The 27,117-nt window shown below is 37.3% G+C and overlaps 5 protein-coding genes, 1 non-coding gene and 1 pseudogene across 54 annotated transcripts; 2 read left to right on the forward strand and 5 right to left on the reverse strand.

The window, feature by feature from the left end:
• Positions 1-302: 302 nt before the first annotated feature.
• Positions 303-5,192, forward strand: LOC147520244 (uncharacterized). 2 transcript variants are annotated; one of them, XM_086591771.1, is made up of 3 exons: positions 303-977; positions 1,719-2,721; positions 2,883-5,192. In XM_086591771.1, exons 2-3 carry the CDS (start codon positions 1,724-1,726, stop codon positions 4,081-4,083), a joined length of 2,199 nt encoding a protein of 732 aa, XP_086447897.1. In that variant the 5' UTR covers positions 303-977; positions 1,719-1,723; the 3' UTR covers positions 4,084-5,192. The 2 variants fall into 2 exon arrangements, with proteins under 2 accessions (XP_086447897.1, XP_086447896.1); XM_086591770.1 differs by having other exon boundaries at positions 303-670.
• Positions 5,193-5,911: 719 nt separating this feature from the next.
• Positions 5,912-7,762, reverse strand: LOC147520245 (thiosulfate sulfurtransferase 16, chloroplastic-like; annotated as a pseudogene). The gene is made up of 4 exons (XR_015212560.1): positions 7,623-7,762; positions 6,881-6,951; positions 6,735-6,788; positions 5,912-6,200 (listed from the first exon to the last, which is right to left on the reverse strand). The product of XR_015212560.1 is annotated as a thiosulfate sulfurtransferase 16, chloroplastic-like (transcript).
• Positions 7,680-11,726, forward strand: LOC147520246 (uncharacterized). 43 transcript variants are annotated; one of them, XM_086591806.1, is made up of 10 exons: positions 7,680-7,916; positions 7,962-8,050; positions 8,128-8,203; positions 8,386-8,629; positions 8,755-9,971; positions 10,504-10,640; positions 10,873-10,908; positions 10,974-11,067; positions 11,144-11,248; positions 11,407-11,726. In XM_086591806.1, exons 1-4 carry the CDS (start codon positions 7,834-7,836, stop codon positions 8,552-8,554), a joined length of 417 nt encoding a protein of 138 aa, XP_086447932.1. In that variant the 5' UTR covers positions 7,680-7,833; the 3' UTR covers positions 8,555-8,629; positions 8,755-9,971; positions 10,504-10,640; positions 10,873-10,908; positions 10,974-11,067; positions 11,144-11,248; positions 11,407-11,726. The 43 variants fall into 43 exon arrangements, 42 of the variants coding, with proteins under 42 accessions (XP_086447932.1, XP_086447934.1, XP_086447942.1 ...); XM_086591808.1 differs by having other exon boundaries at positions 10,504-10,591; XM_086591816.1 differs by lacking the exon at positions 10,504-10,640 and having other exon boundaries at positions 8,755-9,385; positions 9,892-9,950.
• An 885-nt stretch (positions 11,727-12,611) lies between these two features.
• On the reverse strand, positions 12,612-18,771 carry LOC147520247 (Pseudouridine synthase family protein). Of its 5 annotated transcripts, none has more exons than XM_086591779.1 (15): positions 18,441-18,771; positions 18,008-18,348; positions 17,804-17,927; positions 17,450-17,567; positions 16,885-17,009; positions 16,601-16,672; positions 15,488-15,556; positions 15,309-15,389; positions 15,081-15,200; positions 14,884-14,958; positions 14,455-14,535; positions 14,090-14,151; positions 13,935-13,995; positions 13,207-13,262; positions 12,612-12,911 (listed from the first exon to the last, which is right to left on the reverse strand). In XM_086591779.1, exons 1-15 carry the CDS (start codon positions 18,624-18,626, stop codon positions 12,890-12,892), a joined length of 1,593 nt encoding a protein of 530 aa, XP_086447905.1. In that variant the 5' UTR covers positions 18,627-18,771; the 3' UTR covers positions 12,612-12,889. The 5 variants fall into 5 exon arrangements, with proteins under 5 accessions (XP_086447905.1, XP_086447903.1, XP_086447904.1 ...); XM_086591777.1 differs by having other exon boundaries at positions 12,673-12,964; XM_086591778.1 differs by having other exon boundaries at positions 12,673-12,911; positions 14,090-14,163.
• Positions 18,772-18,925: 154 nt separating this feature from the next.
• ECH2 (enoyl-CoA hydratase 2) lies at positions 18,926-23,101 on the reverse strand. Its single transcript, XM_086591783.1, is given in 12 exon segments — positions 18,926-19,240; positions 19,337-19,472; positions 19,475-19,509; positions 19,738-19,808; positions 20,474-20,621; positions 20,715-20,787; positions 21,134-21,173; positions 22,083-22,155; positions 22,321-22,391; positions 22,469-22,574; positions 22,674-22,696; positions 22,939-23,101. Coding segments are annotated over 12 exon segments (930 nt in total). The 5' UTR covers positions 23,005-23,101; the 3' UTR covers positions 18,926-19,152.
• LOC147520249 (small nucleolar RNA snoR26) lies at positions 21,602-21,693 on the reverse strand. Its single transcript, XR_015214683.1, has one exon. It is a non-coding gene; the product is annotated as a small nucleolar RNA snoR26 (small nucleolar RNA).
• A 1,373-nt stretch (positions 23,102-24,474) lies between the features above and the next one.
• Positions 24,475-25,878, reverse strand: LOC147520250 (putative xyloglucan endotransglucosylase/hydrolase protein 23). Its single transcript, XM_086591830.1, has 3 exons — positions 25,442-25,878; positions 25,135-25,328; positions 24,475-25,019 (listed from the first exon to the last, which is right to left on the reverse strand). The coding sequence occupies exons 1-3, from the start codon at positions 25,733-25,735 to the stop codon at positions 24,587-24,589; spliced, it is 921 nt and encodes a 306-aa protein (XP_086447956.1). The 5' UTR covers positions 25,736-25,878; the 3' UTR covers positions 24,475-24,586.
• Between the last annotated feature and the right edge of the window lie 1,239 nt (positions 25,879-27,117).

Raw genomic sequence — 27,117 nt, forward strand, 5'->3', positions numbered from 1 at the left:
CTCCTCATTTATTATATCTCTTATTTTATTTTTTTTACGAAAATAATTAATGAGGAAAGAGAATATGAGAGGACATTTCGGTTGTTTATTGTGAAATTTCCGATTGTTTGGGCTTTTGGTTGGTTTGGGATTTTAATTTGCCAAATAGACATTTTCACCTAAACATATATTTTTAGGGCCTTACATATTCGGGCCTGTGCGGTCGCCCACATGGCACCTGCTCAGGGCCGAGCCTGCACAAACGTGTCCTCCGTGTTAATGTAACTTAGCCTAAAAGCAAACATAATTACTTTTTTTTTTCCTTTTTAATTAGTAGTACAATCTGGAGAAAACTATGTGTTCATTAGAAACCTTACACATTTCCCTAAAATTTCCAGTTCCCACAAAAGACGAGTTTCATGATAAACCCTTAGTCAGGTTTAGATCACTGAAACTTGAATGTGGGCAACACCTCCCGCCCAACGGCTAGGCAAGCCTCAAAACTGCCAACCCGAATGAGCAGCGGTAATTGAATCATTTTTTACCAAAGCCTTCGAAAAGTTGAGCCTGATTCAGATGCAAAGTAACATAGCTTCTTGGAATCCCTATACGGAAACCTCATAAATTGAAGTATCAGATTCTCAATTTAGTATTAGGGTGTTACTTAAAAGTTCATGCTGCCTAAGGCGAGGTTAGTAGTTTTATCAATTATATATTTATTTTTATCGAACAAATAACAACCGTAATTGGGTGGGTGTTTTAATTTTTTTGGACTCAACAAGCCCATCTTTCCTGTTTTATCTCCAACTTCCTTGTAATTAGCCAAAAAAAAAACCGATGCATCGTAGAAAGTATGATTACCACGCCTCTATATATACGTGTAAACAGAAAGAGAAATATCCTTGCAAATCATAAACTTGCAAGTGATTCCTTGTGGTCTTGATTCTCCTTTTCCTGGGCAGCAAGCTTGGTCCTTCTAATCTTTGGACTATTGCAAGGTTTGTCATCTTCAATATTCTGATATTGATTTACTTGTTTATTGATTTTTCTCTATTGTTCCTAATAGTTATTAGTCTCGCGTATAGGATGTAGAAGTTTAGGACAGTATAGAACACAAGGACCGAGCATCCAATCTTCAATATGGAGTCTGAGAACCAAATCTAATTAAGTACAACGTACACCTCCCTATGGAGCTTAGAGCCATTGAAGTTGGCCTTCCAAGCTTGCATCAGTCTCAGAAAAAATATTGAAGTCATCTAAGATGCACTGACAGCAGTACATGCAGGTCATCAATGAAAGAGGCCCCGCGCGCGCAATGATGTCTCAATGTTTTTGCTTCTATTTCTGGATTCGTATCCCAGAGAGTGGTGAACAACTTTAGGGAATGAAACATTTTAATGTCAGACAATTCTGATTTCTGAGTTAGTTATAAGGGATACTAATTCTAAGGAGATCTATTAGCCTTCTAAGGACATACTAGATGTCTACATTTTCTCTTTCTGAAACCTACCCTTCGTATTTTTTCATTATTATTCAGAATTCTCCCAGGCCACTTTATATTTTGCACTCCCGTAGATAGTTAGATTGCAACGTATGCTACTTTGTACTACATAACTTTCAATGTTATTGTACGGTTATGTTTATCACTCTGGTCTATATCTTTGAGGTCTACACAAAAGTGGCATTCTGGACCTGCATGTCTGAATTGTTTTTATCTCACTGATTTTAATTATACATAGGTATCATGGTGGAAAAAGTAGCAAACAAGCAAAGCAGTCTTCTTCCACCTACTCCTGAACCAGTACCTTGGATTATATTCCCTTGTGGAAAGGGTCAAAAGTCACAAACCTTCACCAACATATTAGATCCACTGAGGAGTTATGTCATGGGCTTCCGCGAGATTCGGGGAAAAATATGTTTGTTATCAATGCATGGTTGGCTGGTAATGACAGATTATCTCAGAGAGGACCAGTGCGGAAAGGAACAATTCTTGTGGAACCCCAATACACGAGAAGTAATTAACCTACCATTGATGGATTCACAGGATGCTAGCGACTGTTGTTTATATATCCTATCATGTGTACCTACAAATCCAGATTGTATGATTTTGCTCGTGGGAGAGAAAGAGAAATTCTTTTTGTTCTGCACACCAGGAGATGAGAAATGGACTAGGCAATCCTACAACCTAGCAAGAGATGACAATGCTTTAAATGATGAATACATTAACATGGGCGTTGCTTGTACAAATGGAACCATCTACGCCATTACTTCTCATCAAGCCGTGGTTGTTATTGAACGGAATCATTGTGGCACATTGTCGGTAAGATTGTTGGCCTTTGAGAAGCCTCAAATGTATTTTGGATCAATGATTTATCTACCTTATATGGTGGAATCCGATGAGGAACTATATTATGTAGCCATACATGATCACTTAGGAGTTAATAATCGTAAGGCCACCTGCCATATCGAGATTTTCAAAATGGATTTCACAAAAAAAGTTTGGGAGAAAGTGGAATCCCTAGGTGGACGCAATTTCATTTTGTCTAATCAATGTTGTATGTCTTTCTCCGCTACAAAGTCAGGAACGGAAGGAAATATAATTTATCACACTTCATATGAAGACAATGGTTGCTTGTATGCATTTGGTGTGGAAGATGGGAGTCTATCAGTTTATCGGCCTTGTCCCAATCTAAAAACACCGTTCTTCGAACCATTTTGGTTAATGCTCAGTGATAGTAACAGGTATGCTATGCATCTTACTCTAACTTTTTCATAGTTTTTTTTTTTTTTAATCAAGTGAAAATTTTATTGATAATGAGTGTTACAAATAATTAAGACAAGCGTGCAACAAATATAGTTTTTATTGAAGCTAATATAGTGTTTACTTTTATTGTATTAATTAGGCTGGTGCAAGTCCTCAAAGGAAAGGCAAATACCTTGGAGAAGTCTCTAGGGGTGAAGATTAACGACACACTTGGCATTGTAAAGGAAAATGTCGAGAAACCAAATTCGCCTAACTGGATTGACCTCCCCTTGGATATACTACTTTCAATAACAATGAAGCTCCCTTTACCCGGTGATTACATAAATTCTCGTCTTGTTTGTAAAACATGGGCATCATCCCTTCCTCCAACTATCCGATGGACTGTCAATCCGATTTGCTCTGCAACTCAATGTCCTTGGCTCATGTTTTCTAATAGAGGGAGTAGGACATGCAGTTTCGTTGATCTAACGTCCAATGCTACACATAGCTTTGATATGCCGGAATTATTGGGTGCTCAAATTTGCTTCTCAAGTGATGGTTGGTTGCTAATGTCAAAAGGTGAGTATTCGATGTTCTTTTTCAATCCCTTTACTACAGTCACGATTGAACTTCCAGACTTGCCACAGAGTTTTCTATTTAGTGGCTTATCCTTTTCATCCTTGCCCACTTCGGCCGAGTGTGTTGTATTTGGTATCATGCCCATAACATACAACTTCACGGATGTATGCTATTTGCGTTTAGGAGAAAAGGCTTGGACTTGGATACAATGTGACCATGAAATCCGAATCACCCTTTCTTATACCAATCCAGTATTCTATGATGGGGCATTCTACTGCTTAAGTCAAGAAAGGCACATAGGAATCTTTGATATAAAGGATGGCAAAAGTGATTGGACTATTCTTGGTGAGCCCCAACCTTATAAATCTATTATCGAAGAAAAAAATAAACCTTATAAATCCATGAACGAAAATTATTTAGTTGGGTGTGATGGAGAATTGTTCTCAGTTTATGTCGGTCCCAAGGGAAAATGGGTGGATGTTCGCAAGTGGGATTATTCGAAATCGAAATGGATGGTAGTACACAGTTTGAAAGATAAAATGTTATTTGTGAGTCGTTCTACGTGTGTTTCATTAAAGGCGACAAAAGAAGGAATGCAGAACAAGATATATTTTCCCATTACATTCCATGACAAGAACAATTATGTGTACTATTCTCTTGACAGCCGCAGTTGGCACTCCTCATTTGGCGACTACCATAGCGAGAATAATTACGAGACAAAAGCGCAATTGCATTCCACTTGGATACAACCTAGTTTGAGCTGGAAGACAGATTATTTTTGAGTGTGTAAGTAATGTAGGATGAGAAGATCCACTTTACAATCTAGTTTGAGCTGGAAGACATTGTTTTTGAGTAAGTAAAGTAGGATGAGAGTTATGATCTACATAAAAAAACATTATGATCTACATAATTTCTGTATTTTTGCTGATTGATCATAGGATTCTGATAATTGTAATTAATTATCATAAAAATTACTTCTTCTTTTCAACACAGCGATGCATATGACTGAGTTTGGACCAATAATCATACATTTTTTAATATCCTGTTTGTTTCAGCAAAATTTGCCTAAACACACCAGTTGGGTCGGAAGTGGTCTTTTTCGGAGGAAATTGTGAAAGAGATGGTTGTTGGGGAGAGTTGGGACTGGATTTCAGTTTTAAAGTTGCCTACGTACCCAAAGATATTGTTTGGGATCAAGTCTCGATTGCGTAGTTCTGGAAAAATGACGAAGGTTGGATTTTATAGATAAGATTGGTGATAGTTACTTCCTCATTCTCCAATATTCCAATCGTGTGATGAAGTTGGAGAATTGGCGAGAGAACTGTCCAATCATGGGATGAAGTTTGAGAACTGGCGGGAGAACTGTTCAATCATGGGATGAAGTTGGAGAACTGGCAGGACAACTGTCCAATCATGGGATGAAGTTGGAGAATTGGCGGGACAACTGTCAGCTCGTGCCTCGTGGGATGAAGTTGGTGGAAGTTGTTTCTTGAATGTGGACGAAGTGTGGACGAAGTGTGGACGAAGTTGTGTAGGTATGTAGGCTTTGAGCATGGACTCTGAGCGTGGATTTTATTGTAGATAAGCTCCGAGTATGGGCTTTATCAGATAAGCTCGAGCATGGCTCGAAACAGTGAGTTTTGGTAGATAAGCTCTGAGCACGGGCTCTAAGTATGGGCTTTTTTGTAGATATGCTCTAAGCATAGACTCTGAGCGTGGGCTTTTTGGTAGATAAGCTCTGAGCGTGAATTTTTTGGTAGATAAGTTCTGAGCATGGACTTTGAGTGTGAGTTTGTATTGAATTGGACTTTTATTGGGCCCCATTAGTAGGGGCCGGAACACTGATTTTTGTCCATATACATATACAAAATTTCCAAAGAAACTTCCTAGTCGGAATAATCTGCCTACACAAGACCTAAGAAACTGCTAACATTACTAACTTGCAATGCATACCAGAGAGTCATTCTACATTTCTACCACACTTCTAGGTTTATTAAAAGCTCAGAATGCACAAAAGACTTGTAAAGGTCATCGGGAAGTTTGGAGCATTGCCCAAAATATCGCCGAGATATCCGATATCTCGCCGATATATCTCAGTAAATTGGTACACCGATATCGATATTTTCGACATATATCCACTGAATATTGAACTCCTTTTTTTCCGAGATGAAACTTTATATCGCCAATATAATCGATATTTCCGATATAATCGATATATATCAATTGATTTTTTGACCATTTTTAAATATAAATCCGATATTTTCAATATATTTCCGATATATTTATGATATTTCCGATAGTTTGGACTGGTTATAAAAAAACCGATATATTTATGATATTTATGATATTTCCGATATTTTCAATATATATCGGTTTTTGGATACACCGATATATTAACCGATATCGATATTTTGGGCCTTGGTTTGGAGATGCTTGGCTTGTGTGGTCGGATATTAGAGGGTCATTATAAGATGGCGGAAGTACAGATGATGATGCTTTGGTAATAGGATAAACGAACACTCATTAAGTATGACGAGTACTTCTATGCCTTGCAAGATTTTCAGTATGGTTGACCGATCACACTATGGGACCTTTTGCAGGTGTCACAGACCAAATTGTCAGAGGCTGGTACCTGTATTTAATGCGGTAAAAAATACCATTATTCTTAAACATCTGGAAGCAACTGACTATTGACCTCATGATATTATTCTTTGTTGTTTGTTTACTGTTTGATTACAGATGATCCCTTCATCTGAGGAACTTCATCCAGCCCATCATGAGTATTTTACTTGACAAAACTGTGTATGCACAAGAAAAAGCTTGCAGAACTGCTACTCTGTAGGAAGTCCGTTCTGTCTCCAAGCAGAATACCCACCAGCTATTCAACTCCACTGAAACCCTGAGGAAGAAACAAGTAATCCAATCAACCCTAGAGCTAAGTTCCCCTAGATTGGTTCAAAATAAATAACAGTAAACATTTTTCAGAGTAATTCAAAGTTTAGAACATATGAGAAAAATGCCACTGCCAGAAACCATTATAATTCTATAAAGCACTGTAAAGAGGAAAAAGTCAGTTTAATGATGCAAAACAAGTGTTTCTAGAATGATAGTAGTATGAGGGAGTCCCATAATGGAGACCTGTCTTTTCATTCCAACTTTACTTTTAATTCTCCGAACCATTTTCTAATCTATCCATCCATTATTCTGTTTTTAGTTTTTTTGTTGTAGCAATGACATGGCATACGCACATCATCTCATTGCATCCAGCTTCACCATTGCATTTCATCTGTCCAAACTGTATTCTATGCACGATGAACATTTTTTCAATTAAAATAACGATTAATGGTGGATATATTTATTGTCTGTTCGCAGCAAAGTAGTGAAGTACGCAAAAAAAACACAGAAGAAGTAGTGAAGTATCAAGAGCACATACAGCTGACGAAAGATCAGTTGCAGCCATAAGAGACCTTTTTCCAGTTTGACAACCCTGTAACAAATTAAGAGAATCATAAGCTAAACCTATTGAAGGTGGTGACATTTCAAGCCAAACAAAATAAATTATTTAGGAAGTGGACGCACAACAATTATTTCGGTAACCATTCCAAAGTGGTTAGATACTTCTTCCAAGAAATTAGGATTCTTCGTCATCCCTGAACAAAAGGACGAGACCAATTGTGTCAGAAGGACATGTTAGCACTGAGCACTTTAGATAACAGTAGAAGAAAATGTCATTGCAGCATTCAATAGAAGAGATTGAAGTAAAGAAAATAATTCTTTTAACATTACAAAACTCCTAGTGATGATATATCTTGGATCTCCTCTTCAACACAAAACATAACACGTCATCTTTGCATCTCAACAAGGGATTATCTTGGTCCGATCTCATTGTTGAGTGGTGAATATGGAGATAAGTTTGACCAAAATGCAGATTCATCTTCCCTAATTAAAACGCTTTCAGTTTGCAACTTTTGATTGAGATAAGACCCTAGGAGTAGACCCTACTTCTTCCTCAAGTGAGTAAGAATTCAATGCAAAATCCTAAACCTACTTGAACAACATGGGTTCCTACTTATTCCGCATCCTTGAAATCACACACCGATTCAAAATTCAAATTAATTGTTTGTGTCTATAGCCGCATGCGCCTACCAAATTTAATCGGATTAAATCAACCAATGCAGATTAACACCATGCAGGGACCAATAATGATGCAAACATCATTAATATTCTGTTTTCCGGAAAAACGTAATCTTCATCAACACTAAAATAGAATAACTGCAAAGCATAAAGTTAAAAATACGATAGCTCAGACACTGATCCATACCTTCTCCAGCTTTGAACATGTAAGGAATATTCACAGCTCCTAACGGACATCCAACACTAAATTCTTCTGCAGTCCTTCAAACACGTGTAGTCCACGGTTTGAATCTGTCTAAACCAATCATGACATCTCAAACCTAAAAGCCAGTTGCTACATTTGCAACCCTGTTAGTCCACGGTGATAAGCTCACTTTTTATCAAAACAAGGAAAGAAGATGAACCACCACCCACATATATGCCCCAAAATCAGCACCACAGAGGAAGAAGAAGTTGTTGGCTTAATACTTTCTCATCCAAGGTTGGCAATTTTCTGCTGTTTATATTGTTTCTTCTGTTATCACAGATCTAGAATTCCCTTGAGGAAGTCTTTTTCTTCTCTAATATGCATCCAGAGGAAGCATAACTTGTTTGCTTTATACTTTCTCATCCAAGGTATGTAATTTTCTTTTGATAATTGGTTCAAGTTTCGATATTTTTTGCTGTTTATATTGTTTCTTCTCTTCTCACAGATCTAGAATCCCCTTGGGAGGCCTTTTTCTTCTCCAATATGCATCCAACTTGTTATCTTTCTTCTTTTTCATCAAGGTGAGATCTTAATATCAGATAATTGGCATCAAGTTTTGAAATTTTTATCGTTTCTTGTTGTTTATCCTTTAATTTGATTTGTTCAACAGACTTTTGGTTGTTTTCGTATATGTTTTTCGTATTTATTTCCAAGTTTTCATTAATTTTGGTGTGTTTATCTTTCTGGTAACTTGCTTGACCAGATCAATGGACTACATCTATACGAACCGAGTTGGTGGTAACTTGCTCCAGCTCCACATGCAGCACCAGCAGCGCCTGCTCCACCAGCTCGGGCAGCTGCAGCGCCTGCTCCACCAACTCAGACAGCTGCAGCTGCTGGTGCTGCCTGAGCTGGTGGAGCAGGCGCTGTAACTGCTGGTGCAGGCGCTGCAGCTGCCTGAGCTGGAGCTGGTGGAGCAGGCGCTGCAGCTGCTGGTGCTGCCTGTGGTAATTTTTTTTGTTACACATATTTACTTTGAGAAAGTATTCCTGCCGTTAATTTGTGTCTAGTTGATTGATTATTTCCCATTTCTTTTCTCGAGTCTTAATAATGTTTTTCTATTTGTTTGTAGGACAAGATTTTACAATCAACAGGCAGAGGGCACAACATCTCTGTTACAAATAATGGGGTCACTATCTCGAAGTCTCTTCACATTTGACAACCCTGCTGCCAAAGTTCTTGTTGGTATCCTTTTGGCTTAGTTTGTATTTCATGGTTTTGGATTTAGAGTCAACACCTAACAAGTGTATGAAGAGTGAGACATGCTGACCCTCATAATCTATACGAAAAATATGGCAATGCCCTAAAATGTATATTTAAGTTCGTAGTGAATGGGGCATCCTTGATAAGTTACTGTATAATTTCATTAGAACACTGAAATCTTGTTTTTTGTTTACTATTGTAATATTGTTGAGTAAAGAGCACAACCTTCTGTTCTGACGGGTCCAGTAGACAAATGTTCTTTTTGTGTCTGCAACTCTCCTAGTCATCTGTAGTTGTATAAGTGACAAAATCAGGAGTTCACTTAAATTGTCATGTTGAGAATGTGTCCTGCGTTACTGTATGCTTGCTAGACATTTCCAAGGTTCAGGATGATTAAGTTGGTGACGGGACTACTTCGGTTGTCTTTTTGGCCGGAGAGCTCCTGAGGGAAGCAGAAAAGTTGGTCGCTATGAAGATCCATCTGATGAAAATAATTTCAGGTTTGCCAAGTTTGTTATCTATGCTCTGAAGCTCCTCCTCTGCTGAATGTCACCAAAGTTAGGGAAAGGAGTTTTCGATCTGTGTTAAGCTACCTCACTGCTGAGGCAGCTGTTTCTTAAGGTTCTTAGGTGTGTCAACTTATTTCACGGCCTTCATTTTAGCTGGTAGGGTTTTGCAATGAGGGTGATAATAATGATACTTTTAGTTAATTAAGCAGTGCATACGGCATTAACTTTGTGAATCAGGGCTTCTGCGGTCATTGAAGGCCCCGATGTTCTGACAACATTATCTCTCACGACCCAAACATTTAAGTGCTTAGTTGTGTCTCTTGTAATTTATTGTTTATCATATATGATAAGGTGGCTGGAATCATAATTGTATGGTTTATTGAATAACAGGAAATAGATGGACTCTCTCCTCCATTTCTACTTGGTCTTATCTTTAATTGGTGTGCGTTAACATTTTCAGCTGTAATTGGTTTTGTTGTTTAATTTTTTGTATGCAGGTCCAAAAGACCGTTTGCGACAAGTATTACACAGAATTCTACCCAAGATATAAAAAGTGGTGTGATGATTATCTTTTTGGGTTGGTTAGACTTACCCCCCATTACTAGTTCCAATTAAGGATACCCCCCCATTTTAACGTGCCGTCCAAGTCAACAAGTGTTGACCGTTATCTTGAAAGTCAACTGTAGTGAAAAGACCAAACTACCCTTTTTTGTGTCATTACTCATGGCTAAGGGTAGTTTGGTCTTTTCACTACAGTTGACTTTCAAGATAACAGTCAACACTTGTTGACTTGGACGGCATGTTAAAATGGGGTGACCCTAATATTTTTGAAAATGGGGGGTATCCCTAATTGGAACTAGTAATGGGGGGTAAGTCTAACTAACCCTATCTTTTTTTATTAAGGCATGCCTCTATTAAACTTTCCATTTCTTAATGCTGCATGTTTGTGATATACTGGTGATTATGCATCGTCTTAATTAGGTTCTAATAGTTCGATTACTGTCACATCATTCTGAATTAACCTTTGTCCTAAAAGTTCTTTCGAGAGAATTACTCAAAGTTATGTAACCATCTTTGAAGTGAGTAGTCCTGACTGTTGCTGCCTGCAGCATCATGGTGAAAGGTGTGGGCTCAGGGTAATATTTTCTGATGACCTAAATTGCTATGATAAGGAGATGCTTCTTGTGTTTGCTACAGGTGAAAACCTGTATATTATTACCCTTTTTCTTTCTATGGTCTGTCAGATGTAAGTTCTATCACATTACATTCTTTTTTTTTCATCTGCATCTTTCTTACAACAGATTATCAATCGGAAAAATTACAAAAGTTGTGTGTGTGTGTATGTTCGTGTGAACACTTGCATGAAATTTACCTTACATCGTCTTGTAGAGTGTGCAAGTTCTGTATTTCTTGCATATATGCCCATCATAGAGAGACGGAAAAATATGCCATTTACTAAGCAACAGAAGTTGTGGCAGGACATACGACGGGGACGCTACGTAGAATTCAATTTGGTAGAATCTCTCTCTCTCTCTCTCGCTCTATGTGTGTGATGGCTCGATATTCTATACATGTGAAGGTTTATGATCATGGCACTAAATTTGGACTGGAGATAGGAGGTCGAATTGAAAGTATTTTTGTCTCTCCCACGGGCGGATTGGAAATATGACTATGTAAGCTTCTATCAGTGACTGATGTTTATATATGCCCTGATAGATGATTCATGATAAGATGGTTGTGCTTTTGCAGTAACCAATGGAGAGAAGCGAAGAATGGAAGTTGTTAGATGCATGCATCAACCCAAAAGAGTGGATTTGATATGATTCTAACTACCATTTGATTTCTTAATTTAAGGTAAATAGTGGAAATGATATTCATTAATTTAACTGTTACCAACAAAATACTTGTATGACTTCATTCTTTTAGCAAATCCTGCGTGCGTTGCAGATCTTCCTTTAGTGGTGCTCCTACTTAAACTGATGTATTTCTTTCGTTATTTCGATAAATTGTAGGTACTAGGGCAGGTTGGCAAGTAAAGTTCGAATGAACCTGGACCTGCACCTGCACGTTGGATGGATGGATCAGGATTTTTTTTGTTTCTACCATGAAGAGATTGGAAACTGTACAGTAATTTTGATGAGCAAATTGGGGAGTGAGATTTTACAAATAGAGGTCCTTAGGAATCTCTTGTAAGCTCAAACGAGCGTGCTGGGGATGTTACAATTGTAATGGGATTGGCAAGGAAAGGATCGCGTAAAAGGATATTACCAAGTGTGTGCTTTTATTCACTTGGAATAAAGTTCAATCTGGAATAAAGTTGCATTTGATGGTACATTCAAAATCTACAGACATCGCATTGGTACAAATGTTTTACCACACGTTCAGGCAGATGATGGAATAATGACAATTTAACTAGCAAGTAATGCACGATTCGGGAAAACAATGGAAGTGTGTATTGTTTGGGATGCCTGACGCTACTAAGAACTTAATAGAAGCTCCTAAAAGGGTATGAGACCAAAGTAAGCAAGTACCATTCATCTTCACTTCCCCGTTTATTTACTTAAACTGAGAAAGTCTTCAATAATGAATAACCATCGTAAATGTTAGTCACCAACTATATGCGTCATGCTAAATTGCTAAAATGAGTCTTACACATTCCAGCAGTAATAGTTTATCAAAAATGATCTTATTTTCTTGAAACAAATGATCTTATGCCATAGCCTTCGATTTGTCAAATAACTATATTAGTAACAAGTATAGACAAGATCACAAGAATATGTCTATCCTCTTGTCTATAGACAAGAATATATTTTATCGAAGAAAAACGAAAAAAAAAAACTATAGACAAGAATACGACTAATTGTTGGGACTGGGACTGGGACTGCGGGTGTTACGCAGAGAAAATGGTTGTTGTGTGAAAGTGAGGCACAGGTACGAGTTATTGACTATTGGCGCTTGCGCATGTTACCATTTGCAGTTATATCTAACCTCAATCTTGTCTACCATTACAATTCTGTAAAAGACATTGAGATTGTGCTTGGTCTCGAGTCTCATGGTGCGAAGAGACCTGAATTATTTGTATACTCCATCAAAATTTGACTATATACACCTATATATGAGTGTAGTTTCTTTTTGCCAAAGACCAGCTTCAGTACGACTAAAATCCTTACCTTCCGAGCTAATTAAGAACTTGGGTTCGTCACAGACCAATTCAAAATTGTGTAACTAACGATCTTCTCAGTTACATTCCCTGTTACAAAGGATCATGGTTGAAGAAGTAAACCAAACAATTATCTTCAAAATTATGGAATGAGTTTGTAAAAAACCCTCATTTCAAAAAAATAAAAAAATATATTATAAATGAAAGAGTTACAAAAAATGTAGTGAGTAGTACTGTAGTGTGTTGGGCATTTCTCAACATTATAGTTTCCTCATGTTGCATGGTCATGGAAGTTAAACTACACTTTGAGCTAATAGAAAACAACTTCCCTTTAATTAAAGCAGTCCATCTTCACATCTGTAACATCAAGTAGCAGTATCTCAGCTCTACAGCCTAAAATTGAGCCAATGCTGCAAAAATGGAAGATATCAAGTTGAAAAATATGAGAAAAAACAGAGATCCAAAAAGTCTGATCTCAGTCAAACTCTCAAGGTGAATCATAACATTGGACTATTCCAAGATTAGATCATGGCTGCATTTTTTACGAAACAATATCAAGTTAAATACTTCTATTTATAACAAATATTACCAAGATTCAACTGCTATGGAAATCCACAAATGAATATTAATGGCTGTGATACCATTATTTTACCTTGGCTGGGTGCGCCCAAGATCTCCATGAACAAACTCCTTTATATATGTCCCAGCCTGCACACGGAATACCTTTTAGTTTTATAGCAGCAGGTAGATTTCATGCAAGACTAGTGTCATTAGTAGTTGCATCATTTTCTTGATTTTGTACAAAAACACTGTAAACAAGCTTCAGACCTCCGTCAATATCAGTTTGTTTACGTTAAAGCGATATGATTTAAGACCGTCTATTGATATATTGTGATGCAGAGCATGAAGACGTTGAAGTTGTTGCAGCCAAGACATGGGTGTGCACCCTTGTTTTCTTCTGATATTATGGGCATGTGCCCATAGTTCGAGTCCAAGCCCAATGGGTCAAGAGTCCACTAGTTTAATTGTTTCAAGTTATTATTTGACACACGTCGTGTTACTATTGGTTTACTGTTTTTAGGTTTAGTATAAATAAGGGCTTATGGTTAGGGTTTGAGGGAGTTGTGTGTTTAGGTTGTTGTAGTTTATGATTTGAGAGATTCAATAAAAGAGTTGTGTTTTGTTTGTTTAATTCAATTGTAGATTGCTAAACTGAAGCTTCCGCCAGTAAAATCTACATCATATAGAGTGCAAAATGGAATGTCCATGTTGTCTAGAGATGTCTCTTGTGATAATAGATTAATAGGTCCAAGGTTAAAATGTCTTCTTGTAAACACAAATTGATGCAAATGTAAATATCGAAGAGACAAGATGGTCAACCTGAGTACATAAATGCAACAGAAAATACTGAGTGCTTCCGACAATCTTTTCAACTTTCATCCTGCAGTTAGAAACAAGTTGTGGTTTTTGTCTCAGTACATATATCTGGTAAAGCCAAAGCAAATACATGCAGAGAATACTAAAATTACTCCTACCAATGTATAATCTTTTCACGGTCCAATGGGCTTCTGCGATGGAGCACTCTAACTGGGGTTCTCTGCACGATTTGCTAAACAAGAATAGATATGGATTCATCAGGAGAAAAACCTAGAAAATTACTTAACTTGGTCACACGCAAACACCGTTGGAGAGAGAGAGAGAGTAGGAACTCTTGTTTGAAGCTTATTTAACAAAGAGAGGGGTATGTGTGCTCATGTCCAACACCCCACACAATGACAAAAGAGTATAGTTTTAAAGAAAATAAAAATATATGAACATGAAGTACCATACTACGCAATGAGCAAGTACAAAAACAGATAAGAAATGGAAACATTGTATCACTCTAGGAAAGACACCTCACCATGTCCTTGAGAGAAGATAGAGTATTCAGGTCTTCATCTCCGAGTGAGCGCGAAATCCACACCAGTGCAGCATATTGTTTCTGCACAAAAAAAACACTTGTTTATTATGCTACACTTGAGCTGTCCTATTAGAAGTTTAAAACTCAAAATTTGAAAATGATTTATAACCCAAATTATAATAGTATTTGATATAAAGATACTGCCAGTGCTGTCATTAAAACTCAAGATTGAAACTTAAGAATTAGAAAATTACCATGGGGTATGTTTAGGTGCAGAAATTGATTGTTCTGCTTGTATATTCCAAACTAATTATTAATGCAACAAGAAGGAGATCTAATGGAAATGTCTAATACATAATTGGTAAAAATGTTTAAAGATAAAGCTAATAAAATAAAAATAGCATGTGAATAAGAAATCCATAACCTAACCTGTTTCTCGGCTTCACCTTCACGCATAAGAGTCCACCCTTGATTCCCCACTACCTTTAGGTTTTTCACTCTTACCTGCCAGTTTTAGGATTTTTTACAGTCAGACAAAAAAGGACCTTCATTGATGAGTGATGACTGATGAGCATAAAATTATTATTAGAACTTATAGTTTTTGCAGAACTTATTGTTGAGCTTACCAGTTTGATCTCTGAGTTATTTATTTTCTCTTCGATGTCTGTCATCTCTACCTTGGATGGATCATGCCGTGCATTTTGTACTTCAACAAGGAAAGGCCGACCAGAACCCAACATACGAACCTAAGCAAGGAAGTTGATCCATTTATCAAAGAACATTAATCAAATCCATTAACATAGAAAAAACAAGTTACTGCAGTACATTAAAAAAACAAAAAAAAAATCTGGTACATCAATATCTTCTCTACCGGCAGCATGGAACTTGTACTTGTCACCTCGACAAATAGGAATTATGGTGTTTCCTATTATCTCCTACAAAATAAGAAACAGACAAATGTCAGTACGCTCACTAAGAACACTTAAACATGCTTGATTTGGTGATGGTAACTTCGAAATGAGATAGAGAGTACCTCAACAGATGCTTCTCCCATTCTCTCATCGTCGATTATCCACTGTGTTTGACTCACATTTCTAGAATACTGCAGTAGAATAGTAACAGCATTATCTTGCATGACAACCAAGTAAACATTCCCACAGTAGACCTTTACCCAATAACTCAAGTATTCTTATTGAGCCACAAGATACTCAAATAGACACTGTCAATGTATAACCCACCCACCCCCCAGGTCACTGATACAGTGATACATCATGAGAACACTACCTATTCTGCTAAAGCCAAATACCCCAGAAAATGCAAAAAGGGAGCAGACTCCAAAGCACATTACCTAATGAAGGGAATGAACCTGGACCCAAACAAGTGAGTCAGCTCAACAAATACACACCCAAAATACATTAGGATCCATGCGAAAAGTAAACCACATACTTTAAGAGACAGGACAAGTAACAACACATGATATATTCCACACCCCTGTTACCTAACTGACAAAATTGACAATGATAATCTTACCCTCCCTAGAATACGCACTCCAAAGTACCGCACCAACATATTCTCGCACAGCACTTATTATGGTCATCATCATAGTTACACATCATCATCATCTCTGAAGTTAACATGAACTAGTGAACACATCTTATTCCTTCACCCAAGGTTATGGATTAACCATCTAGATTCCTTATTAATCTACTTATTTAAGTCGCTCAGTCGTTGATGGTTCAGCTCCTCCACTTTTAAAGCCTTATCCTAGTTAAAACACTTTTAGCACAAAGACTCAAAATGGATAAGGCGACTTTGCAATATAAATGCGTGCTTCTGATTACTTTCAGCATTTTCATTTTATGATGTGAATTTTCATCTGTATGATCATATCTCTTCATTGGGTATCTGTGTATCGTTAACAGAAGAAAACATAAATCAAGGAAACTTCAGTTTAACATTTTTCTATTTCTTTTGGATTTCTTGCTTTTAGTTTTAAGACAATCCTCATAGTTGTGTGTTTCTAGTTTTACAAACCATAGCCTACACATTCTGTTGTCAACTGATCAACAGGCATTCTTAACCTTTAGATTCCTTGACAAGGCACACAAACAACAAATATGTGGCTAACGAATGAGAAGTGAAATACCTTCAAGTATCTCCCACCTACATAAATAGGCGTTCTATAGCAATGACACGTCAAGCAGCACGGTTCTTTGACCTGGAACAGATACAAACCAAAATAAGAGGGGATGCGAAATTGTTGAAGGACCATAAATTAGAGCGTATTCCAACGCGTAACATGGATGCAGTCCAGAGGATTTGAATCATGGTGATCTTATAAAAACTAATGTTCATTTTCTATGTTGGCAAAGTTACACCGACAAGTGACAGCACTATCCACAGAGATACTATAGGAGCAAGAAGGAATACCTTCTCTGGTGCTGAATTGAAGCTCTCACTGACTTGCAAACCATTAAGCGATGTGTCCATTGCTGAACCTACTTCACCACTAGCATCCTCAGAACATTCCAGCCCTTGTACACTGTCTACTGTCTCTGTAGAAGAATCATTATTGTGTTTCAAGCTGTTTCTAATAGGCCCAGAAGGTAAACAATTAACAATACCAACTGTTGATGGATCAGACATACAAAAAGACTTGTTTTTGCCTACCCCCCCCCAAAAAAAAAAAAAAAAAAAAACAGTAATAGTAATAATGATAATAATAATTATAATAAACCTCTTTATGATTTCATGATTGATACATTGTATATGAACAATGTTTATCTGGTTTATAAAAATCATGGGGCCAAGAGATATTACTAGAGTACATTCATCAGGTTGTATACAAGCTTCTTTTGGCAATCAAAGCAGAAACTATATGCAGCACGAGTAATACAGCAAAGAACGAAAGTACCAGCAAAACTACAACTGAGAAGTAAAAGTGAAAAGAAAAGTAATTCGCATTTCATTTAGAAAGTAAGGCAAGCAAACATGCCTGTTTTTCTTCTCTTGAAATCCTGGTTCCTGTCCTGACAACCCAGAAGCCATGATGATGCTTTAGTCTGAGTGTATGTCAGACAAATATGGAAAGAGCCAAGTGCATATTTACCAGCCTGGAAATTGTCAAATTTAAAGGGATAAATATGATAGTTATGCACATCCCTTCTTGATCAAGTAAATAAATTCTTCTCTTCTAGCGATACACGGCCAATTTTATCAATTTTTTAACATCCGTTCTTTCTCTGGCACTGTTTGATTGGATCTTTCCATCAAGGAGTATTTTATTAGTTTAACCTAAATAATGAAAATCAGTATCTTCTCCAACAATAACATACAATGGAGTTCTTACCAACAAGGTCTCGAGTGAATCTGTCACTGACATTTTCAAAGCATCTTTCAAAGAAACGTGTTCAGCTAGAAGCTTCTCCTCTTGGCACCAAAGCTCAGACCCGTACTTGTTTTTCATGCACAACCTGAAATACAAATGAACAAATCTTTGAATATGTATATCACCATCATTACGACTTAAATGCAGAAGATAGACTAATATTACCATATAGCATTCTCGTTTGCAGAAATAATTGGCGGTACGGAGATCTCAAAACAAAAGCTTTCAATCTCATGACCCTCTTTCTTTACCATCTCAGCAATTGACAATGTGAACTCAGAAACCTGATCTTTTACTTTCCCATCAGTGTGACAAAACTGCAATATGCCTAAACAAACACTGCAATAATAAGGTGACTCAGCCTGAAGAGAGGGACGCCAAGTATCTGAATCATGAGACGAGTATGATTTTTCAAGAACTGAATACAAATACGATGACGAAAGCAATGAGCATGAATAAACACGTCCAGAAACACCAAACAGTCTCAAGATACATCGAACACATACCTGTCAGTCACATAACAATTTTGCATCAGTGACATATTATAATTTTATCCCAAAGTATTAATTAATTTATTGTTTTGAATAAAAAAACGAACCCCGGATGATAACAAGTCGATAGCGGCGGCATGACTAGGCAAAGATCGAACCGCGTGTTCAATGATTTGAGCCTCTTCATCTGATTTATTATTATTATTATTATTAGTCATGATGATACCTTCTACTTCGGTGTCGGTGTCGGTGACGGTAACACTGACATCATCATCTTCCTTCCCGCTCGTCATCTGCTCGAAAATTAGGTCCGGCCACTTGACTTGAGTTTTGAGTCTAATGCTTGGCCTTGGGCTAAAAGTAGTTTTGGCACTAGCTGTAGACTGTACTTGGCCCACTACTGGTGATTAGTTTAATAGTTTGCATCTCAAAGCTTTTCATCACTTCAAATTGAAACAGCACTACAGGCGACAAGGCGTATTTATACCATCACATTTGTGCGGGCAACGGTTAAAAGATTTTTACAGGCAGTGCTTGAGTCTGGCACTTGGGAATTAGGATAAAAACATATACAGCATCATTTATTCATATATGGGAGAACTATTGGCAATTTATTATTGATATGATCAGATGAGCTGCTATGCAATCACGATCATCAGAGAAGTCATAGGTACAAACGGGTTAACAGTAACAAACTGAAGAAAGATTGCACCCACTATGCATGTATGGCCTTATGCTGCTACTCTTTTATTCTAATTTGAGGCTGCGATACTACAACTTTAGCAATTAACTAATCCCTTGTCCATGTGTGCAAAGATGTCACATTGATGAAGTGGCCTGCTTGAGACCCACATAACCCATAAGAACAGCTCGATCTCTCTCTTTTACTTTCGTCTGATATATGACCCTGAAAAATGTAACCTCGTTGTTAGTCTAAAAGAAAACAAAAACAAAGCAGTAGTTAAGGAATTCATGCTTCCAAGTGTTTCAAGAACATTTATACCTTGAACCTTCTAACCACATTTCTGTGACCAATGTCTCGCCAGGGTAGACGTGTAGAAGAAGACGGCCAAATATGCTTGTCACCATGGTTGGTTCCCCATTGCATAGGCATTTGATAATTGCCCCGAACGGCAAAAAGCCGTGCACAACCCATGCAATATTGGGCGAGAAAACCTTCAAAAACCACAATACAGAGAAAACTAAGTTCAATACTTTAGCACCTAATTCACTAGCTTCACTAGATCTTGGGGCATATTTGGTTGATTGTTATATTTAGTAGATTTTACAGATCTCCAAACCTCATAAAAATATTTATTAACAAGCTTCAAGACTGAAAAGACTTTCTTAAAAAAACACTTTGTAGTTCGTACGCATTCTCAGAAATACTTCTGTAATACTAACCCTGCAATAGTCGCTATCATTGGATCTGAATGCAGCGGATTATAATCACCTGATAGCCTGTATAACAACGCCTGCAGAATCAGAGGTAAGCAATCACATTTTGTGGATAGTCTCATCCTCTCGATAGAGATCAATCAATGGCACAATTCCATATAGCAAGAACCAAATCAAAATAGTAGTGTTTGGAATAACTCTAAAGAGACGCATGTTATTAGGAATAACTCTCAATAATTGGGAATGAGACCACCTAAGAAGTAATCTTGTTTTTAAGGAACGTATTGTTCAGAGAGCAGGGTGAGTGATTAATAAATGCCTATCAGACTTAAAGGATGCACATCTGTCTCTCCCTTTTTTTCTCTTTGTGATTTCTAACATCAGGTCATCAGGATTTCTAGAAAGAAGATCTAGTCTTATTGATTAAGTTATCAAAGATATGTTATCCTGTTATTCTAGGGGAAGGTGGACATATAAGGAGTTATACCTAGGATGCCTCTAGCAATCCTTCTTTGGTCCTAGAACATCAAAATTCACACCTTTTTTTCCATATGAGAAGCAGATGCCCTATACCAGTCAATTGTATAAGCTAGCTACCTATAACGCCCAATAACTTCTGTTGTTCCCAACAAAAGAAGGAAAAAACTCCCTCGTCACTTTCAACAATTTAAACTAGAAACAATCCTGGAGAAGGAAAAAAATTGCCTTTCAGGTCAAAAGAACATCTTTAAATAGGACATGCCTGAGATTGTTGGGTGATATCCTCGCACACAGTGAAGGGTTGATGTTTTGGAACTCTTACTGAAGCTTGATCAGCTGGATAGTTTGAGTATGTAAATGGAGAAGATGATTTTGAAAAGCCACCAGCACCACGCAAATAGATAGTACTCCTGGATTTATAAGTGCAATACAAGGTTAGCTGACTGACTGACTGACTCCAATGATAATTTAAAAATCAGTACATTGACTACAGATATACTGACCGGTTCTTGCATAGTGCTTCACCCGAGCCTTTATCATAACTTGTGGTTTCAATATCGATAATAGCAGCTTTACCTGGAAAACAGATAAGTTCAGAAAAACACGAAAGGAGACAAGAGGTTAGGCGATGAAGGTGTAATTATTATTTTTAGTTTGTTTTTATCTTTTGGGGGAGGAGGGGAAGAGTAGCTAGAAATTGGTTGGTAGGTTGAGAGAGCCACTTCAGTACTTAACTCTTCCAAACTTATTGCAGACTTATATTAACAGGGACTAGTTGTATTTGGTTTTCTGTGGAAGTTAAAAGAAGACTGATATAAAATATAATTCCAATGATGTAAATCACCCCACAACTGAGTCTCCTATAAGCAAATAAGCATGCAGTACAAAGATCTTTATAACCCAATATATGTTTAGGACATACCTTTATCATGAAATCCTGCAACGACTGATCTGTTTTCTATCTAATCAACAAAATCAAAGGTGTATTAGAACTCTTTATTTTGTGGCAAGTAACATTTATTGAAGTTATTCCAAATAAGAACACGCATACTCAAAGCAAAAGTACAACAGTTTACACACACCAAAGACCAACCAGCTACGACATCACATGACTGAATATTCAATATTATTTGAATAGTGAACTTTTCCTGAACGATTGCAAAAATGAGAAGAAAACACATGGGTTTTGATGTATTATCGAATATCAGTGAAAAATAATAAAGGGAAAGAAGATAAAGTGGAAGAAAAATCCAGTAAAAAGTAGGATATTTGAAGATCTCAGTATAGTCTTCAATATTTGAGGGAAATCCTTAAAAGAGGGCAAAGATTGGAAAAGTAAGGAGGAGACCATAAAACATGATAAAAACAAACAAACTAAAAGCAGCAGCATCAGCATCTCAGACTCAACTTTCCCCATTAGTTTCTTCACTGGCAATCAAAGTGCAAGGATAACAAAAGGTATTAAATCATCATTGATGCTGCCATAGAGTACAAAAGACAATTCAATACAACCAAAAGGAAACAGAAAGTCGGAATGATTCTAGAATGCCAATACCAGGTTGTCATATAAGATGATTTAAATACGTATACGACTGCAGACTCCTTGAAATGTCGAGAATATCTCAGACAGCCAGACTTGAGGAGTATCAAGGAAATTTTATATACACGTCAGGAGGAAGTAGAGCACCACTAGACAACAATACCCAAAACAGGTTTAAGATTAAAGAAGTAGCAATTAACCAATAAAAGTATAATAGTCAAAATACTAAATTGGTAAATAGTAGGCCTGGAATTCGACGAAAAAGTAGATCATACTGGGAGCCCGAATCATATTGTGCAACTAACATGCAACTATTATAGTCAAAGCTTACACATGCACTTGAAGGAAAAGGCTTGTAAATTTCAATGTATTGTTGGCCATGTAGTAGAAGTCGTGGATCATATCTGGCAAAAACAAAAGCCACACACAAGATTATAGTTAGATCAGATGATATGCTATACAGAATTGAAAAGGAGCAATCATTAAGTGGGGCAGGTTGCAACCTGACCCACAATACCCCGGATGTTGTCCGGCCACTTAAACACCTCCTGTTCAGAGTTTGAACTTACTTTAGACCTTGTAACTCCTCTAACTTTCCCATAGCTCCCATAGAAACAATAGCAGCAAAGGTAGGAAGGACCTGCAGATTAGAGAAAACAGCATAGTTCTGAATATTCTGCAAAACTAATTTAAGCAAAGTTCACAATATTACAATACCTTCACAAATGGCTGTCCGTTTTTGTGGTAGACATATTTGAGCTCTTCCTCATCCAAGGGATCTCTTGCACATGCTCCAACTCCAAGAGCATAGAGTGCTACATCTCTATTCAAAATAGCATATATTAATTAACGCATACTAATGTAAATGGAGATTAAGTATAATGTCATCACACTGGAGCAGGTTTAAAGAACAGTTCTTTACCTTTCAGTATATGTTAATGTTGTCTACAGACCATCCCATTCATACACGATACAACACGAAAACAAGTGTTAGATTAAAAAGAACACAAAGTTAATATTAAATATGAATAATCACTCCCATAAATAGTGCTAAAGCTATTAGTGAGTCGTTCTATAGGTGCTTAATTTTCCACAGTTATCTCAAATGGCAATATTATAGCTTTGTAGAAAACATCACCCACGAACACAAGGAACATGAGAGAAAGATTAGAGAAAAGGAGATGGACCTCAGGGAACTTATGAGAGATAATGAGTTGAGGATCGGTTGAAGCAGTTGAGGAAGAAGAAGCCATGATTCAAAATTTTAAACACGGATGTTCTTCAGCTCTGCAATAACATTACCAATAAATATATTTTCTAATCATTCAACTTCAATTCAACCAATAATTTGCAAAAGAGGGTTCGAAGAAACTAACGCTGATGTGCGACAGTGCGAGAGATAGATATGGTTATAACTTATAAATCGGGTCCACTTTATTTTATTTTAGACTTTACTGCAAGGTCACACGCACCAGGACATCTGGCACGCAATCCTAGGATAATATATCGTGTCCAAGACACAAAATTGTCCAAACCCTAGGAAAAAAAGGTTACCATTTAATCAGCTTTTATATTTCGCCAATGAAGACAATTAATCGATATTACTTTATAATCAATTTAATACTAAAGACTTGGTAATTTGAGAAATATGGGAGTTTAGAAACCCTAGAATAATACCATCACTCTCTTTGAATCAGCAGCAGCGAAAACAGACAGGTGACCTTTCTCCAAGTGTATACGAGGTGGTCCCTTATTTATAAGTATTGGGTCATTGGTTGCGTTAAGTTTACGACTTAGAGCATTCCTAATGCTGCACGCCACTATTATTGTATACGAGTATTTCCCCTTTTTTCTACTTTTCCACCGTTTTGGTGAAAAGTAAACAAATGTAAAAATTAATCTCAGACGCGGTGTTATATTATGTTTGAATGTAAAAATTGAAAAAACGTGGGGACGGAATGAAATATCCTGTAGTTAAAAAAAACAAAAAAAAAGTTGAAAATACGCGAGACGGAATCCAACATCCCGTCCAAAAAAAAACCAAATTTAAAAAAAAAAAATACACGAGACAGAATTCAACATCTCGTCCGAAGTTCACAACTCAACCACTATCTCGATTGAAGGTTTCACCCTCGTTTTGACTTGGGAAAATAGTCACCTTCATATTCACTTTTGCATTGAGCAAAAATTTTGAATCATTTGGAGGTGAATATTTCTACATTCCCTACATATCCACCTCTATTGGGAATGCTCTTAGAAGACTCGGAATAAACACATGCAAACTATAAAAAAACACGCTTTGGACAAGGTAAAAACTAGTCCCACGTGCGAAACACAATGTTATTAAAACAAGAATAAAAAGCACAAAATCCTTTGGGCCTCTATAATGGACTATATCATTGTTTTGGGCCTTATGCGAATGCCGCTCAAAACATTTGGGCCTATATACTGACCTACATTGATTTCAAGGAAAACCGTGTGAAATGACAAAATGCCTGCAGAGAGTCAAAGGTATGTAACTGTAACCATTGTAACGTAGCATAGGGAATCGATTCTCTCGTTCCTCATTTTACCTCGGCAAAATTTATTTGTGACCTGATTCCTGCAAGTTACATGTTTCGTGTATATCTGCTTAGTAATTTTTTCTGCTAGACTTGTATAAGAGTTGTATTGTAATCTGTAACAAGAATAGCCTAAATGCAACGATGAGGATTCAAAAAAAATTTAGAATTTGAATCTTAGCAGTTGTATTCCTTAATGTATTTTAAACTACACATAGATGAATAAAAGAATAGAAGAATTTGCATGTACATATCCCTCATAGCAGCTAGGTGATCATAGTTTCATCGCATTGTAAGATATATTAGTGTTAGTACACTCGGCTGGTAGTCCTTGTGGAAAGCGTTTTGCGTCAGTGCAGTAGTTGTAGATCATGTAATTGTCTTGCGCCCATTTCATTTTATCCTGGCTTGTTGAATCTAATTCTTGTGATAACCAGCCTGCACTGTTATTAGATGTAGAAGAGGTTGTCTGTGAACTGCAAGAAGAGGTTCCAGAGGACCAAGTACAAGCATCCGCATTGAATTTTTGATATGAGGCGGTGAAGGGAGCATTGGCCCAGTCCGTTTTTATAAGGCCACCCCTGGTTGCCCAGTCGTCTGCATTCCAGAGACTTGAGTAAATCCTCATTGGTTGATTCTTTGGGAAGGGAACGCCTATCGCTTCTGAGTTCTTGAACTCTCTGATGGGAGTCCCATCGACAGAGAAGCTGGAAGGAGGAAGCAAAGCAAGCTGTTGTTAGAGAAATTGTTTGTAAAGATGATTAAGTTAGAATGAATCTACTGTTCAATTCAATTGCAATTTAGGTCGTAATGAGTGCTTACATTATGCGTTGGGGGTTCCAGAGGATCGAATAGGTGTGGAAATCGGCTGTTGGGTCGAACCAAAGGTGGAACTGTTGCTCCCTATTGCCCTTTCCTTGGCTGAACACATTAGTGTGAAGAATGTAAGGATCTCCAGTAAGGTTACCCAAGAACTCGAAATCGATCTCGTCATGAGTTGTTCCCTGTGATGATAACTGTATCACAACAAATTATATAAGTTACATATTTCAACTGAGAGAAATTGTAAAAATATGCACAGCGAAATATAAATTGTGTATTAAAAGCCGGTATAGAAATGCATGCTTACATAATAGGCAGTAACGGTGCCTGCAGAGTTGCCAGAAACAAGTTTTAGTTGCATGTCGATCTTTCCGAATAGGTACTCATTCTTGGATTGAAATCCTGAGCCAGAGGATTTATCAAGAGACAGAGTAAGTAGATCGCCATTGTTGAGAATCTTAGCACGACCGTCCCCCCAAGTGATATCGAAATCTTGGTTCAAATTACCAGCAAATGCAACCACCGAAATGGTTGCAAGTACAGAAACCAACAACATTGGTGAAACACTAGTGGATGAAACAGAAGAAGAAGAGGAAGCCATGAGACTTGATGAGTTTGAGACTTGGAGAGGCAACTGAAGTTATGTTTGTGATATATGTTCGAGAAGTGTAGTGATTCTATATATATAGTGTCGTAGTGAACTTGTGATGGGTTGGAGCCTTGAGGAGTCCAAGAAAGTAGAGTGAAGGTAATGAGAAGGTGGGCAGAAGTAATATAGTAGTATTATGTTGGCATGCTGCCATAATTTTGGGTTGGTTACAGCCTTACAGGCTTGCAGTACACTGAACTGTAAAGTATTAAATATATCTCACGAACAACTATTTCCACGTATATGTTGTCATGGAACCAATGAAGCTGGGGTGTGCCTTCTTCCTTTAGCCGACTCAATTCTGCACATCTCCAAACAAAGACAGCTTGCTGGACTTTGAATTATGTATAGTCATCACTCATCAGGTAAGCACCGCCAGTCTCCATAAAATTTAATTAAAGAGAATGTTGTCGCAGTTGTATAATAAAATGTCAGTCTTGATTCTTGAGTACGTTTCGAAACTTTGACTGAATCTTGACCTATGTTTAAACTACTCTTAAGTAATGTTCAATAAAGCATAGGGATGTCCAAACGGGTACCCGACCCGCCCGAACCCGATTTTTCGGGTTTTGAACAGGTATCGGGTTACTCGGGACTGGCCTTATTCTTTGCGGGTCGGGTTCGGGTATTTGTTGGATACATGTGATCAAATCTTATCCTAATCTTATATTTCGAGTACCCGTCGGGCTCGGATTTGGATTTCGGGTATGATAAAACCCGAAATATATGAAATAAAAGAATATTAGATCTCTTCATTAGGAACGTCATTTTCAGCTATTAGATCTCAAAATCTCAAGAAAAACCTCTTTTTCATCTAATTAATCAAAAGTCATCTTCTTTTATTGGATTTGATCTGTTTAACTTTAATATCGTAAAGCCACCCAACAGTCATCAAAGATTCAAAGCACACATGATTGCATTTTTTGAAAAACAGAAAAAGACAAAAGTATACCAAACAAGGCAAGCAATTTCAAGACAATAACTCAATAAGATTGATGGCTTTTTGGGAGTTTCGGCTTCTTGTGGTGGTATGAATCCAACCTGTTGATTTGACAATAAGATTGATGGCTTTTTGGGAGTTTTTCGACTTGTGGTGGTGTGAATCCGACTTGTTGATTTGCTTCAAAACCTTAGTGACCACATTTAGAAAGAGATATTTGGCGAGGTGCCGCAAATTTTATGAAGTTAATGCAAACTTAGCAAAGACTATCAAACCCACTAATCTCTATCAAGAGCGTGTGATTGGGTTGTCTTGTTCTTGGGGAGTTGTTGGAGGGAAGAGGGAGAAGAGTAAGTAGCGGTGCGGTCAAAAGTAATTTGTCTTGAAGACCAAA

This window comes from Coptis chinensis, chromosome 2, assembly GCF_015680905.1.
Source record: "Coptis chinensis isolate HL-2020 chromosome 2, ASM1568090v1, whole genome shotgun sequence".
NCBI classification, from domain to species: domain Eukaryota; kingdom Viridiplantae; phylum Streptophyta; class Magnoliopsida; order Ranunculales; family Ranunculaceae; genus Coptis; species Coptis chinensis.

Coding starts and splice junctions, on each gene's coding strand:
- LOC147520250 (XM_086591830.1), bottom strand. CDS start 25,735: ATGGCTTCCTCTTCTTCTTCTGTTTCATCCACTAGTGTTTCACCAATG. Junction 25,329..25,441: donor GCACCGTTACTGCCTATTAT/GTAAGCATGCAT, acceptor GTTGTGATACAG/TTATCATCACAGGGAACAAC. Junction 25,020..25,134: donor TGGAACCCCCAACGCATAAT/GTAAGCACTCAT, acceptor TCCTCCTTCCAG/CTTCTCTGTCGATGGGACTC.
- LOC147520244 (XM_086591771.1), top strand. CDS start 1,724: ATGGTGGAAAAAGTAGCAAACAAGCAAAGCAGTCTTCTTCCACCTACT. Junction 2,722..2,882: donor ATGCTCAGTGATAGTAACAG/GTATGCTATGCA, acceptor TGTATTAATTAG/GCTGGTGCAAGTCCTCAAAG.
- LOC147520246 (XM_086591785.1), top strand. CDS start 7,834: ATGAACCACCACCCACATATATGCCCCAAAATCAGCACCACAGAGGAA. Junction 8,204..8,754: donor CTTTCTTCTTTTTCATCAAG/GTGAGATCTTAA, acceptor ATTTGTTTGTAG/GACAAGATTTTACAATCAAC. Junction 8,868..10,783: donor TGCTGCCAAAGTTCTTGTTG/GTATCCTTTTGG, acceptor ATCGTCTTGTAG/AGTGTGCAAGTTCTGTATTT.
- LOC147520247 (XM_086591776.1), bottom strand. CDS start 18,626: ATGACGAGCGGGAAGGAAGATGATGATGTCAGTGTTACCGTCACCGAC. Junction 14,959..15,080: donor ATAACTCAGAGATCAAACTG/GTAAGCTCAACA, acceptor TAAAACTGGCAG/GTAAGAGTGAAAAACCTAAA. Junction 13,263..13,934: donor TGTTGCATTTATGTACTCAG/GTTGACCATCTT, acceptor TTCCGTGTGCAG/GCTGGGACATATATAAAGGA.